Source organism: Geotrypetes seraphini, chromosome 7 (assembly GCF_902459505.1).
Source record: "Geotrypetes seraphini chromosome 7, aGeoSer1.1, whole genome shotgun sequence".
Classification (NCBI taxonomy): domain Eukaryota; kingdom Metazoa; phylum Chordata; class Amphibia; order Gymnophiona; family Dermophiidae; genus Geotrypetes; species Geotrypetes seraphini.
In genome coordinates, this window is record NC_047090.1 from 139,724,433 (window position 1) to 139,740,817 (window position 16,385).

A 16,385-nucleotide genomic window follows, 5' to 3' on the forward strand; every position below is an offset into this window, starting at 1 on the left:
GTGTCAAGAAAATTGTGGAATAACTTGTAAGTTTCACGGTTCCACATCATTCTCTTCTCAGTTGGGCTGAGAACTTTTCAGTGGCCCCTTGTAATCTGAATATACTAACAAGCTTAGGCAATAAAGAAGGCCTTGAATTTCTTCAGGAAACTCATGAGATTTCCCTAAAGCCTTAATGAATTATCCAGGAAGAGAATTCCATAGGGTAGGACCTGCTACAGCAAACATATGAAAACGTGTTTCCATCAATCACAGCGGCTTAAGAAGGGACTAGCAAGTGAATACAAGGAAATTTATATATGAGCTCTAAGCCCAACTAACCAACTTCCTAAATTCTGAGTGTTATTTTGCCACTGCAGCTGAAAAGTGTTGTTATCTTATTTCATTAAGTGCCAATTTGCAGAAATTAAATTCTATGTTTTTTGACATTGTTTCAGATCATTGATTAAACCATATCCAAGTCATTCTCTTTTTGGTTGGCCGGAGAACTTTTCAGCACTCCTTTTAAGCTTCAAAATAGAATTAATGCAAAAAAGAAATACCTCACTGTTTTAACACTCATTGAGCTAAAATAAGAATTTAAAATGTTATTTTCTAGAAGATAGGAAGCCAGAATGAGAGTATAGGATAGAAGGTAGATCAAAATTACCAGGCACTAGTTAAAATTCAGGTGGCAGGTTCTATGGAGTTCCCCATTTGAATTGTTGCTTGGGGCCCTGGTTCGCCAGGGCTGTATTTAGGGTCTGTATAAATCAGGGATCTCAAAGTCCCTCCTTGAGGGTCGCAATCCAGCCGGGTTTTCAGGATTTCTCCAATGAATATCCATTGAAAGCAGTGCATGCACAAAGATCTCATGCATATTCATTGGGGAAATCCTGAAAACCTGACGATTGCGGCCCTCAAGGAGGGACTTTGAGACCCCTGGTATAAATGGTTACATAATGTTAGCGCTCAGAAAACATCCTATATGAAGACCTGGGAGGGGGATACTGGGGAGGAATGGGAACAGATAGCTCTGCAGATTCACCATGTAGCGGTGGTGCCACAGTTGGTGGAGAATGCTATTAAGTTATTAGTGCGGTAGTATATTACACCTGTGGTGCTTAGTAAGATGTATACTTCCTGTACAGAGGCGTTATTTGGATTTTATAATATAGCCTCGCCCAAACCCAGGGGAATGTCAGCACTTATCTCCAGAGCCCTTTTGATGGGAAAAAAAGCCATCCTCACTACCTGGCTCCAGTGGCGTACCAAGGGGGGGGCGGGAGAGGCGGTCCTCCCCGGGTGCCAGCCCTGAAGGGGTGCTCCCGGCCTTGCCGTTCAGTCCCCCCACACCCCCGAAGGACCACTCGCCCCACTGACCTTCCTGCACCACCTGTGAAGCAGCAAGCAGCAGGATCGCGAGGTCAGCTATCCCTGAGCTGCTTGGGCGCTGCTTCCTGCGCCGCGGTCCCGCCCCTCCTCTGACATCAGAGGAGGGGCGGGAACGCGGCGCAGGAAGCAGCGCCTAAGCAGCGCAGGGATAGCTGACGTCGCGATCCTGCTGCGGCTGCTTCATAGGTGGTGCAGGAAGGTCAGTGGAGCGAGCGGTCCTTCGGGGGTGGTGGTGGTGGTGGTGGTGGTGGGGACTGAACGGCAAGGCCGGGAGCATAGGTAGTGCTGCTTCATAGGTGGTGCGGGGAGGCCAGGGGGGCGAGCGGTCCTTCGGGGTGGGGCGGGTGGGCAGGCAGGCAGGCAGGCATTCAAGGGGGAGGGGGGGTGACAGGCAGGCAGGCCTTCAAGGGGGGGGGAGACAGGCCTTCGGGGGGGGTGCAGACCTTCAAGGGGGAGGGACAGGCCTTCAAGGGGGGACAGGTCTACAAGGGGGTGGGCAGGCCTACAAGGGGGTGGGACAGGCCTTCAGGGGGGTGCAGGCCTTCAGGGGGGGTGCAGGCCTTCAAGGGTGGGGACAGGCCTTCAAGGGGGGGGACAGGCCTTCAAGGGGGGGGGACAGGCCTTCAAGGGGGGGGACAGGCCTTCAGGGGGGTGCAGGCCTTCGGGGGGGTGCAGACCTTCAAGGGGGGGACAGGCCTTCAAGGGGGGGACAGGCAGGCAGGCAGGTCTTCAAGGTGGGGGGACAGGCCTACAAGGGGGAGGGACAGGCCTTCAAGGGGGGGACAGGCCTACAAGGGGGTGGGACAGGCCTTCAAGGGGGGTGCAGGCCTTCAAGGGGGGCAGGCAGACCTTTAAGGGGGGACAGGCCTTTGGGGGGGACCCTGGTTTAGAAGTACACGGAGGGAAGGGGGTGTTCAAAGAGACGTGCATATGCCAAACTTTGGGGGGGGGGATGAAGAAATAATGGGTCTGAAAATAGAGGAGAGGGAGAGAAATGATGGACCATGGGATTTAGGGAGGGAAGGAACTGAAAGGGAGAGAAATTGGACACAAGGGATGGTGTGGAGGAGGGATAGAGATACTGGATAGGAGGGTAATTGGGAAAAGAAAGGGAGAGATGGTGGACTCTGGGGTGGTGGGGAAGGAGGGAGAGATGCCGGATGAAAGGGTAGTTAAGAAAAGGTGGATCTGTGGAGGGAGATGAAAAAAAGGAAAGATACCAGACTTCCTGGGGAGGGAAGGGAAATGGAAAGGGAGGACAGAGTTGGCAGATGGATGGTTAGCACGCAGAAAGAAGAAAGAAGGAGACCCTGGCAAGCAAGTTATCAGAAGAAAACCAGAGCCTTGGACCAACAAGATTTGAAATATAACCAGACAACAAAAGGTAGAAAAATTAATTTTATTTTCTGTTTTGTGATTATAATATGTCAGATTTGAAATGTGTATCCTGACAGAGCTGGTGTTGGACTGCAAACGTGAGCTAGGATTTAACAGAGAGAGGAAAAGTCCTTTTTGTTTCTTTATTTTATTTACACCACAGCGCCAGTGTGGTTAGGAGAAGCCAAAGGGGGTGAAAAAGCTATAAAACCCACCAGGAGTTTTGAAAAAAATCACCCAACTGGGCAGGAAAATCGAATTGAAAAACCAATTCAATAGGCTGAATCGAATCGAAATTTTTTTTCCTGAATCTGGCAGCATTAGTTTGCGCTACTGTCTTAGACTTTAGGACCTGGGATTGGGGAGAGATGGCATCCTCAGTACTTTATAATGCAAGTGAAACGAGGATTTGGTCAGACTTTTGAAGGGTCTGCAGAAAAAAAATATTGTATAGGCCGGGGACATGAAACAGCAGGAAATGGGAACTTTTCTTCCTTCTATTTTTGTGAATGGAAAGGCTGAGGATGTCAGAGAGTTCAGTTAAAATATGTGCTTTATAAGAAAATATAATAATGTGTTTTATAAAGTTTATAGCATAGCTGGCCTACCCAGTGAGGTGTTCCTAGTGGTGGTGGTGGCAGCGTGTCAATGTGTTGAGAGGAAGAGGTGGTCTGGGAAATTCTGCTGAGCAAACTCCGGGCCCATTTCCACCCCCCAGTTAGTCCACTCCACTCAACTGGTTCACACACTGAGTGGGTCTTTGGGTGTTGTTTTGGGATCTCTTCCAGTGGTTTATCAGTATCTCCTTCTGGTCCAAGGAAGGAAACTTTGTAATCCTTAGCATTGACCTACAGAATATGTTTGTAACAGCGCTGCTTGTGTGGCATTAGGCTATGTAGTGATCGAAAGAAAAAAACAGACCTTTGCACATTTTTGCACTATATGGTGGGAGTATGAGGAGATTCACATTTCCTGCACAGCTAAGTCCATGTGAAGTTACCTTGTGCTGTATTTGACATCTAGCAAGGTCTCTGTTTGAAAGGAAAGATCTAAACTTAAAAATGAAGTGGCCAGAAGTTATGGTAAAAGCAGATAGTGTAGCTGGTTTTAAGAAAGATTTGGACAAATTCCTGGAGGAAAAGTCCATAATCTGTTATTAAGACATGGGGGAAGTGTCTGTTTGCCCTGGATCGGTAGCATGGAATGTTGCTACTCTTTGGGTTTTGACCAGGTATTAGTATCCTGGATTGGCTACCATGAGAATGGGCTACTGGGCATGATGGACCATTGGTCTGACCCAGTTAGGCTATTCTTATGTTATGTTCTCATCTGTAGGGGCCTTTGTTTTCACTTCTTATTTTAATGTATTTTTTTTCTGGGAACTTAGTGTTTTTTATAATGGGAACAAAAATGGAAGAGAATTAATGTGTGTGGGATGAGGGGGTAACTAATTTCTTCAGCTAAATAATTCAATCCACTTCAAACAGACATAGGAGAACTCACGCACCATTCACACACCCTCCAACCAAAAACGTCAAAAGAAAAAAACTGTTCGACAACCTCCTAGCCATTCGAGCTGCAACACTTGACCCCCAACCCTACAACCAATTGACATCGATCACATACTGCAAAACCTTCAAAAAAGAAATAAAAACCCTTCTATTCAAAAAACACATAAAACCGAACTAACACAATCAGAACTGTCCCAAGCATCACCTGCAACTACTCCATATGTACTTCTGATGTCATGACAATTCAGACATAATTTATGTTATGTTATGTTTGGAATATAAGAAAATTTTCACTGCCTGTTTCTATTCTGACCATTTATTCCGTTTCATGGTAATTACAAAAAATATTTTTTTACATGGGGGGGAGGGGTGTCAAAAAATGATGGGCCCCGGGTGCCACATACCCTAGGTACGCCACTGCCTGGCTCTCCCGTGATCCCCCGTCATATGCACAATGGAGATCCCTAATGATAGTGCACGCAACACTGGAGAGACACATAGTGGGAGACTTGACTCTTGGCCCGGGTCGCAAATTTTGTCAGGTGTGGGAGCACTTCTGGCAGGACCTCACACCATGTGCTCGCAGTAGACTTTTGAATCTTTAAGATTTTATTCCCACTCTCAGCTGTTGGACTGGCCATGGAATCTTGGGGAGGGGGGGGATGGGAGGGGAACTGATTATATTGTTGAAAATGTTATTTCCTGAATGGTACTACTGTTTGTATTTGCTTCTTACTGCTGGAATAATAAAAATCATTTAAACATACTTCCTGTACAGATGAATGTTGGAGAGGGTGCAGCCAGCGGGGCACCTTTTTTCCATATGTGGTGGGAGTGCCCCAGACTTTTTGGGTACTGGACTCAAGTTTTTGGTTATATGGGGCAACTATTACAATGTCTGGTGGTAGTGAGGGCTGAAAGTGCATTACTGGGGGTGATTCCCGGAGGAGTGGATGATAATCAAGACAAGCTGGCCCGGCTGGCATTCATGGCAGCCCGGTTGGTGCTGGCTTCCTTTTGGAAGAGTCCCCAGGTGCCTACCTTCCACTGATGAGGGAAAAATTGGGGTGGGTTTATGAGAAATATAGACTTTCTGCTCTACTGACCTGTCATTGGCAGCAATTTCAGGATATCTGGGGTAGATTCCTATTGGTGGAGGGTAATAAACCATGTTGATTATGGGGGTCCTCCTGGTTTTAGTATTGCTTTACTTTATTATGTTGTGGTATAGGGCTAATAGTATTACAGGTGGGAGGTTCTATCAACTGTCTCTCGGGGGAGGGGAAGGGATAGGGGGAGGTCTTTTCTGGTTTTGTGGTGGGGGGGTCAGGGGAGATATTTCCTTGGGGGTTTCAGTACTGATGGTACTCGGGCGATTCTTGTTTCCGTGCACTGTTTATGGACTGTACATTATCCTGTGTAAGTTCTTGAAGTTGTATTTGCAGTGTTTAAATAAAGAATTACAAAAAAAATTTAAAAATCTGGTGGCAGTATTTTGAACAATCTGCAAATGGAATAAAGACTGTTAGGCATGCCTAAATATACTGAATTACAACTGGGATCTGTCAACAATGACATTTGCAAAACGATAAGAAATTAATTGAGACATCATAATACCGTAGTTTGTCTTTTCAGTACATGAAATGTTGAAAAACATTTTCTTTTTTTTATAATTCTTTATTCATTTTCAAATTTTACATGAAGTGTACAAAATATTGAATTACAACTAATGAATACACAATATCACTTTTATATCTAATACATAATATTCTAAACATATTTTTATCCCCTCTCCCTCCCCCCACCCTTCAAGTACTTTCCAATCACCCCATACATATTGTATACCATATTATAACATGTTGTGTAAAAATTATTTTCACTACCCCCCTCCATGTGTGCCACAAAGACATTGAAAAGAAGAAGAGAAATCCTACTATTCATTCACTACAATATTTTGTCAATGGCCCCCATATTTTTATAAATTCAGGATATATCCCTCTTTGTATTGCTATTGCTCTTTCCATTTTGAATATATGACAAATTGTATTCCACCAAAATGTATAATTAAGGTTACTATGATTCTTCCAGTTATTAGTTATATGCTGAATGGCAACCCCTGTCATGACTAGTAAAAGCTTATTATTTTCTGGTGAAATTTGACTTTTTTTCTCATCATCATTCCAAATAACACTGTATAATATGATATTGCTACATGATTTTCCATCAATTTGTTAATTTGTGGCCAAATTGCATTCCAAAAACTTTTAATGTAGGGACAATGATACAGTAAATGATCCAACGTCCCAGGTTCCAGATTACAGTGCCAGCATTTATTGGACTTAGACCTATCTAATTTCTGCAAACGTGTAGGGGTCCAAAAAGCTCTATGTAATAAAAAGAACCAAGTTTGTCTCATAGATGCTGACACTGTACATCTCATTCTCCAAGACCAAATTAGTGGCCATTGAGATGCAGTAATTTGATGCTTAATCTCAATGCTCCAAATGTCTCAGACCATTTTTTGGTTTTTTATTCAAATATCCAGATATTAATTTATACCACAATGCGGCTTGATGCCCTAGGAAGTCTGCTTGAAAACATAAGAACTCTAAACTATATTGATTATTCAATGTTTTCCATTCAGGGAACCCAACCTGAATGGCCTGCTTCAATTGCAACCATTTAAAACTTTGTGTTTTACTAAGACCAAATCTATGTTGCAATTGTGAAAATTCCAGCAGTTTACCTTCTGAAATAACATCATTTAGAGACCGAATGTCTGCAATAATCTAGTTCTTCCAAAGGATTTGAGCTAAATTGTGAATTGTGGCTAAATCTGAAACTACATGGGCAAGACAGAATCCTCAACCCCAAGATGTCCTGTCTGTCCAAATTAGATTGTAAACTCTTCTGAGAAGGGGCTATCTATTTAATGTTAAAATATATAGTGCCTCGTATGCCTTTCAGTGCTATAGAAATGATTAGTAGTAGTAGTAGAATCAAGCATAGTTCCAAGATTCCATACTTGAGCAGAAATAGAGATGAACCAAGTACCATTGTTAATTTGTGAAGGGAAAAGCTGGATAGATCCATCGAACAATTGGTATTTCAGTTCTAAAAAAACCGGATCATTTTAACTTTAAATATTTTCATGTTCCTGGATTATTCTAAATTTACGAGATAGATTGGTCTGGCAAAGCGTACTTCCAGTCCACAAAGGTGTCGTTTTGCTTATGTCTGCGTAGAATTACTCTTGTCTAACAGCCTGTTTAGCTAGCATAGAACCTCTCTTTTGCTCCGAACAATACACACTGCATTAGAGAAGAAGCATTAGTGGCCCCTGTTACTCCCCTCACCCCATGAACCAAGCATGTTTCTATCTTATGAAAATAAACTGTGGTGAACAGATGTTTGAAACAATATGATTGTTTGTTTATAGCTTCTGAAATCATGCTGCTGCCTCTACTGTTCCTCTCTGTGATGATGGGGTAAGTAAAGAAAGAATCAAGTTTAAAGAATCATCGTACTCGGTTTCGGAAATGCTTTTGTGGTATCACTGTTAGAAGAATGAGATGGTGGAATTTAGGGGACTCTACATTTCAGAGAATGCATATGCGATTGAGATGAGATTTTTTTTTGTAATTTGAATATAAGAAGTGGGTATGAGAAGAGATTCTTTTCTCTGTAATCTGAATATTTTCTGGGTGGTGGCTTTTGGATTGGATTCCTTTTCTATCAATGATGGAGTTTAGGGACTTATCCAGTTAGTGGACTAAAAATTGCTGATAACCAGGTAGATTCCAGCTCTACCCTGAACCAACCCAACATTAACCAACCTAGTGCCATGGCAGTCTGCTCAGATTTTCAAAGGTGCTATCTGGTTATGTGCCACTGAAAATCCAGTTATGACATAGTCAGTGAGAGATAAGCAGGTTGAAGCCTCTTCTACCCAATTATCTCCCTAAAGTCACTGGCAATAAGAACTTTCTATGTACATTCAGTGCCACTACCTAATCATATAAAGATGCTGAATATACCGTATTCTCTCTAATAATCGACTGGGCTATTATTTGAAACAATGGGTTTTTGAAGTCTAGGTGGGCCATTAATGAAAGCATCATTTCTCTCCTCCACCCTGTTCCCCTACCCAGATCTCCACTTTCCACCACCCCCCATCCCCCATGATGACCGGATCTCTCTTCTTACCTCTCCTCATGGTTATGGTACTTGGCCAGTATGAGGCCTTGAGCACTTGTACATGTTCCAAGCCTTCAAATCCCTGCACTGACCCAGTGCTAGAACTATGAGAAAAGATAAGAAAAGGGATCCAGTCATCGTGGTGTGGGGATAGAGAGTGAAGGAGAGCAGGGCTAGTTACTATGAATTCTGGGGGAGATGAGCTATTATTGGAGGAATCTAAATTTGGCTTTTAAGAAGAAATTTACAGGACTTTTCTATTCTAAAACAGAGGGGTGGACCATTATTAGAGGTGGACTAGTATTAGAGAGATTGTTGTTAGTGTCATCGACTTATGCTTGAGTCCTAGCGACTTGATGAATTACGGATCTAAAAGAAATCAGTTTTGTGCTAGTCCAGAAAGGACATCCAGCGTCATCCCTATGGTGGTTTTCAACGTGTCCAGCCATCTGATTACAGGTCGCCCTCTTCGCCTGGTTCCTTCGATCTTCCCAAACATAATGTCTTTCTCCAGTGATCTCTCTCTTCTGAAGGTGTGACCAAAATAAGACAGTCGTAACTTCATCATTTGGGCTTCAAGTAACACAGCCGGTTTGATCTCTTCCAGAATTGATTTGTTAGTTCTCCTGGCAGTCCACGGCACACCTAAAATCCTTCTCCAGCACCTTAGCTCAAATGAGTCAATCTTCTTTCTTTCTTGTTTCCGTAGCGTCCAGCTTTTGCATCCATAGCTAACCACTGAGAAAATTAACATTTTATTGAAAACCAATCAAAGTTGCCATATTCAGTTCTGACTGCAGTTTCTTGATTTTCATATACGCTCTCTATCAGCTGAGTTATATGTTTGGGTATTCCCATTTGCATTAGTTTGATATAGTTTATTGTGATCCACACAATCAAAAGCTTTGCTGTAGTTGATGAAGCAAAAGTATAAGGGGTTTTGGAATTCTTTGTTCTTCTCCAATATCCATCTAATGTTGGCAGTAATGTCTGTTGTTCCTTGACCTTTTCTAAAACCAGCCTGAACTTCGGGTAGTTCTTGCTCAATGTATGTGATTGGAGCCTTTGTTATATTATTTTCACCAATATTTTGCTGGCATGTGGAATTAATGCAATTGTTCTGTAGTTGTTACAATCCTTGGCATCACCTTTCTTTAATATAGGTATGAACAGTAATCTTTTTCAATTGGTTGACCATGTATTTTCCTTCCAAATCTGTTGACACAGTCGAGTGAGGGCCATGATAGCACCTTCTGAGCTTTTTATTCAATTGGAATACCGTTGATACCATATGACTTGATAAACTTTAATTGCTGCTATGACCTCTTCTTTTAAAATATCTGGTTCTTCTTTGGCTTCATTTTCCAATTCAATTTCCCTAATGTTATCCTCATTGTTTTGTTTATATAAATTTTCTGCATATTCTTTCCATCTCTTTTTAAAGCTTTCTGGATCATTCAATATCATTCCTTTGGCATCTTTAATCGAGGTTGGAATTTCTGCTGTAATCTCTTAATCTCCTGAAAAGCGAATCTGGTTTTTCTATTTACATGTTCTGATTCAATTTTCTGACAAATATCCTTGAGATATCGTTCTTTGTCTTGCCGAACTTGACATTGAAACACTTGGTTCATTTGTGATACTTTTCTCTATCACCAGATAGTTTTGCTTGTCTTCTTTTTTTTTTATATATCATTTTATTAGTCAACAAGAGAAACAAGCATGACATAATAATAATAATAATAACAATTTATATACCGCAGGACCGTGAAGTTCTATGCGGTTTACAATGATTAAAGATGCTACAGATTGAGTGGAATAAACAAAGTACAGACTTAGTGATTGACAGTTCTCAAGATAGTTTGTTGAGGACTAAGACTGTATAGGTTGGTTTCCTAAGTATTTCAGGAACAAATGTGTTTTGTAGGCGTTTCCTGAATTCCCTATAGGTAGTAGGCATGAGTAATTGTTCTAGGTCTTTACCCCATAGTGCTGCTTGATGTGAGAAAAGATGTTGGTGATGTCACTTTTAAATTTACAACCTCTAACCGGTGGAGAAACAAAGTTCGGGTGTGAGCTTCGCTTGTGTCTGTTGGTTGTGAAAGAGAAATGCTCTGTTATATATTTAGGGGCTAAGCCATAAAGTACCTTGAAGCAAAAACAACCAAACTTGAATTTCACACGTGCCTCCATCGGCAGCCAGTGTAGAAGTTGATAGGAAAGTGTTATGTGATCAAACTTCTTCAGTCCACAAAGTAGTCTAACCGCTGCATTTTGTACCAGTTGCAATCGCCGCAAATTCTTCTGGGGGAGTGCCAAGTAGGCAATGTTACAATAATTGAGTTGACTCAGTATTAGGGATTGTACCAGAATTCGGAATGATGAGACATCGAAATAAGCTCTGATGGACCGAAGCTTCCAGAGGGTGAGAAAGATTTTTCTAATCAAGGAGTCTACCTGGTCTTTCATGGTCAGGCTCTGGTCAAGTGTTACTCCCAATATCTTCATAGTGGGTTGAATGGGATAAACAAGGTTATTGATGCACATTGATGCTTTAGAATCAAGTGGGTGTGGTGATGCTATGAAAAAATTTGTTTTCTCTGAGTTTAGTTTTAGTCTGAATTCAGTCATCCATTGCTCCATCCGACTTCTGTTGCTTTGGGGGTGACTTCTGAGACAGAGTTAGTGAATGGGATAATTATCGTGAAGTCGTCAGTGTAGCTAAATAGTTTTATCCTCAGCTGGGACAATAAAGATATATGCAAACAGAAGCATCAGTTGAAAATACAATAGTCGTCAGCAACAGCATATAATGTACCAGCAATACAGAGAACATAGAACAAAAGAGAGGAGGAGAAGGAGCCCAACACCCTCCACCAAAAATAAATCATGTGCAGAAGCAAAAGAGTATGGGCTCACTGAACATAGCAAGCTCCCCATGCAGAAAAGAAAATAGAGGCACAAAGCTCAAAACCTCCCTCTCAGGACGATCCAACTACAAGAACATCCTGTTTCCCTTGTCGGCCCCATAAAATTTTGAATGTGTAATACCTATCCCCAATAACCCCCTACTCAAGAGGCGACACACACACACCAGGTAACGCAAACCAGACAAACAAACATGTATACTCCACGCACACTCCCCATTAAATCTCCCCCCCTATCCCCCCATGTCAGGAGACTAGAGGTAGCCACAGGAACACCCTCCACAGAGAAAAGTATGCCAGCACCTCTGGGTTAGTGGAGCGTTTATGATAGCAAAGCTCAAAACGTGCCAGTTCAGACATCTGACTTAATGTAATGTAATGTAATGTAATGTAATTTATTTCTTATATACCGCTACATCCGTTAGGTTCTAAGCGGTATACAGAAAATATACATTAAGATTAGAAATAAGAAAGGTACTTGAAAAATTCCCTTACTGTCCCGAACTTAGCCAACTTTCCAAAGGAATAGACCCAACCTGAGTCCAATATTGTAAGATCGTTCATTTAACTGTCAACAAGGTCAGATAAATCACTGCTGAGCTTCCAGCAGGGTCTGATCACCGAGAAGCAGTGTTTTATAATCCCACTCCAAGTCGCGCTGTAAGACCAATTGAAGCTGCGCAAAGGAAGAGTTCCATAAGGAGAGTTCAGGACACTCCAAGAAGGAGTGCAGTAATGTCCCAGGAGCCTGCCTGCATTTGGTACAAAGAGCCTTCCCCCACAAACCCATGCGAGCACACCTCTCTTTAGTAATTTAAGCCCTATGGAGGATTTTAAATTGGGTCGCCTGCCAAGCTGCGGATTTCACAAAAGCATGCAAGTTGTAAAAAAGCTCCAGGAATGCATCAGGGGTATAATGTGCAGCGAGGTCCTGGTTCCACATGTCCCGAAGATGGGTTAAATGCCCCTGAGAAGCGGAGGAACGAACCACCCGATACCATACCAAAAGAGAACTCTGGGAGCCTGGCACACAAAGTAAATACTCATCAAGGGGACCGCACGTCCACTCCAGGCCATACTGCTGGTGAAGACTCTGAAAATGGTGCGGGCTTGCAAGTAGGCAAAAAATTGGTGATGGGGGGATTTCCCACTGATCCTGGAATTGGGCAAACGTAGAAAAAACACCTGTGTTCCCATCAATCATGTGGGAGAGAGTCAAAGCCCCCCGAGAAGCCCAAGCAGCAAAAGGAGAATTGCCGAGGCCTGGCAGGAAACTGGGGTTATCATGCAGTTGCAAAAAGGGAGAGGCGAGGGGTGACCAGGCCTATGCCCTACGCCACCAGGCCATGCAAAAAGGTTGCAAAAACTGCAATTTAGAGGTAAAGGGCGCACACCAGCCCGCCATCCCCCCGGAGGAAAAAAACGAGCAGTCCCTGTCACCCCCTCGTGAACGAAACACAAAAGAGCTCCCACATTGTATGCTCGAATATCTGGGAGACCCAGGCCCCCCTCCATCTTAGAAAGGGTCAACTTCACATAGGCAATACACGCCGAGCAATGACACCAAAGAAAAATGGTGAAAAGAGAACGAAGTTTGCTGATATCTCGCTGTAACACCCAAAAGGGTACTGTCTGTAGGGGGTATAACAGTTTGGGCAATAGTATCATTTTAACCAAGGCCGCCCTCCCCAGCAAGGACAACGGGAAGTCTTGCCAAGCTGAACAGAGTGCTCGAATTTTGTCAATAGCAGCCAACACGTTGCACTTATACATAACCTGAGGATTCGTGTGCATGTAAATTCCAAGATATCGCATCGGTTTGTGCACTGGGGGAATCTGCAACGCAACATTCCATGGCTCCCAGTCAAGCCCCATCAGAGGTAGCAGTTCAGATTTCTCACAGTTCACTTTAAGACCTGAGAGGGTGCCAAACTCTGCCACCAAACGTAACACCACCAGCAAGTAAAGGGGGGCCTGGTCCAAAAAGAGCAAAATATCATCCACGAACAAGGTGATATGACACTCTGCACTCCCTATTTGGATACCAAGTAACTCAGGACTAGAGCGGATCTTAATGGCTAGCAGTTCGATGGTCAAGACAAACAACAGTGGAAAGAGGGGACATCCCTGGCGCATCCCCCGGCAAAGCTGAAAGGGATTCGATAAGCCACCATTAATTATAAAGTGTGCCTGCGGCTCAGTGTAGAGGCCCCTAATCCAAGTGATAAAATTCCCAGCCAGGCCATACTCTTGCAACACCCAGAAAAGGTACTGCTAGGAGATGCTATCAAAAGCCTTTTTCATATCAAGCCCAATGATCGCGTAAGTGCCACCCCCACCCTATGCTCATGAAGCGCCGTTAACGCCTTAAGGAGATTCATGGAGGCATAACGCTGAGGAACAAACCCTAACTGATCATACCCAATGAGCCGGGGCAGGAACAAATTCAGCCTAGCCACCAAAATAGAAGCCAACAACTTGACATCATGGTTTACTAACGAGATCGGGCGATAGGAACCAACCTGAGTGGGATCCTTCCCAGGTTTTGGGAGCAAAGTAATATGAGCTAAATTATACTGGAGGCCCGAAGTAGTATTGGAGAGGAAAATGAAATAGTTCCCCAAGGGCTGGGCAAGAAGATCAGGCAAGGCCAAACCCATCAGAGCCCGGAGACTTGGTAAGATTCAGCTTCTTAACCCCAGACGGACCTCCTCCAGGGATACGGGAACATGCAACTGCTCCACCTCTTACCTGGAGAGTCGCGGAAGACGATGATCCTGGAAAAATTGATCCCGTTCCCCCTCAGTGAAGTCCCTCCATGCCTAAAGAGTGCTATAGAATTCTACAAATTGCTCCCGAATTTGGGCCTCCTGAGTGAAACTCTCTCTCCGAGTATTCTTTACCATTCAAATAATTAGTTTTTTCCGATAGGGCCGTACCAGGTTTGCAAGAAGTCCACCGGGATCCCAGCAGTCAGCTGAGAACATAAGAACATAAGAAGTTGCCCCCGCTGAGTCAGACCAGAGGTCCATCTTGCTCAGCGGTCCGCTCCCGCGGCGGCCCATCAGGCCTAGTGCTTGAACAGTGATCCCTGATTAATTTTATAACTTACCTCTAATCCCATCCCTATAATCTACCTCTACTCTTATCTGTACCCCTCAATCCCTTTGTCTTCCAAGTACCTACTAAACTTACTTGCTCCACTTCATCACTTCATCATGCTTCTATTCCTTTCTCTCCTCTCTTCTACCTTCCAAAGTATTTAGATCAATGCTGTCTTGTTAAAATGTTTATTTTATTTTTATTTTTCCTCTAACTCTACTTTTCACTTCTCTATTACCCTCCAGGTGCTTTAGTTAGATTGTGAGCCTTCGGGACAGTAAGGGAATTTTTCAAGTACCTTTCTTATTTCTAATCTTAATGTATATTTTCTGTAAACCGCTTAGAACCTAACGGATGTAGCGGTATATAAGAAATAAATTACATTACATTACATTACATTACCTATCCAAAGCTTCTTTGAACCCCTGTAGCGTGCTCCTGTTTATCACATCCTCCGGTAGTGCGTTCCATGTATCCACCACCCTCTGTGTGAAAAAGAACTTCCTAGCGTTTGTTCTAAACTTCTCCCCTTTCAATTTCTCTGAGTGCCCCCTTGTACTTGTTGATCCCCTTAATTTGAAAAATCTGTCCCTGTCTATTTTTTCTATGCCCTTCATGATCTTGAAGGTTTCTATCATGTCTCCTCTAAGTCTCCACTTTTCCAGGGAGAAAAGCCCTAGCCTTTTCAGTCTGTCAGTATATGAGAGGTCCTCCATACCCTTTATTAGCTTAGTTGCTCTTCTTTGAACTCTCTCAAGTACCTCCATGTCCTTCTTGAGGTACGGCGACCAGAATTGAACACAGTACTCCAGGTGCGGGCGCACCATAGCACGATACAGTGGCAGGATGACTTCCTTCTTTCTGGTCGTGATACCCTTCTTAATGATACCCAACATTTTGTTTGCTTTCCTTGAGGCTGTTGCACACTGCGCCGACGCCTTCAATGTTGTGTCTACCATCACTCCCAGGTCTCTTTCAAGGTTGCTCACCTCTAGCGCTGATCCCCCCATTTTGTAAGTGAACATTGGGTTTTTTTTCCCTATATGTACAACTTTGCACTTCCCTATGTTGAAACTCATTTGCCATTTTTTGGCCCATTCTTCCAGTGTTGTCAGATCTTTTTGGAGATCTTCGCAGTCCTCCATGTTATTTACCTTGTGATATAGTTTGGTGTCATCCGCAAATTTAATAACCTCACATTTTGTTCCTGCCTCCAGGTCGTTAATGAATATGTTGAAAAGTAGTGGTCCCAGCACCGACCCCTGTGGAACTCCGCTCGTGACCCATTGCCAGTCTGAGTAATGGCCCTTTACTCCAACCCTCTGTTTCCTGTCCGCCAACCAGTTTTTGATCCATCGGTGGACCTCCCCTTGCACCCCGTGGTTCCATAGCTTCCTTAGAAGTCTTTCATGTGGCACCTTGTCGAAGGCTTTTTGGAAGTCAAGGTAAATGATATCTATGGATTCCCCTTTATCCACTTGGCTGGTTACCCCCTCAAAGAAGTATAATAAGTTCGTGAGGCATGACCTGCCCTTGCAGAAGCCATGCTGGCTCGACTTTAGCTGCCCATAGTTGTCGATGTGTTCCCAGATGCTGTCTTTAATCAGTGCTTCCATCATCTTTCCCGGGACCGAGGTCAAGCTCACTGGCCTATAGTTTCCTGGGTCTCCCCTTGAGCCTTTCTTGAAGATGGGCGTAACATTTGCTATTTTCCAGTCTTCCGGAATCTCTCCAGTTTTTAAGGATAGGTTGCATATTTGTCGAAGTGGTTCAGCTATTTCGTTCCTTAGTTCCTTGAGTACCCTTGGGTGAATGCCATCTGGACCTGGTGATTTGTCGCTCTTTAGCCTGTCTATCTGCCGGAGGACATCCACCTTGCTTACCTCTAGTTGAACCA

The 16,385-nt window shown here is 43.5% G+C and overlaps 1 protein-coding gene across 4 annotated transcripts in view; it reads left to right on the plus strand.

Annotated features, from left to right (window-relative positions):
- LOC117364305 (galectin-9-like) overlaps positions 1–16,385 on the plus strand; it is a 45,586-nt gene that overhangs the window by 5,409 nt on the left and 23,792 nt on the right. For all 4 annotated transcript variants that reach the window (XM_033953385.1, XM_033953384.1, XM_033953387.1 and 1 more), the window contains one exon: positions 7,702–7,750. In XM_033953385.1, coding sequence (XP_033809276.1) covers positions 7,713–7,750 — 38 coding nt within the window. In that variant the 5' untranslated portion in view covers positions 7,702–7,712. The remainder of the gene's footprint in view (positions 1–7,701; positions 7,751–16,385) is intronic.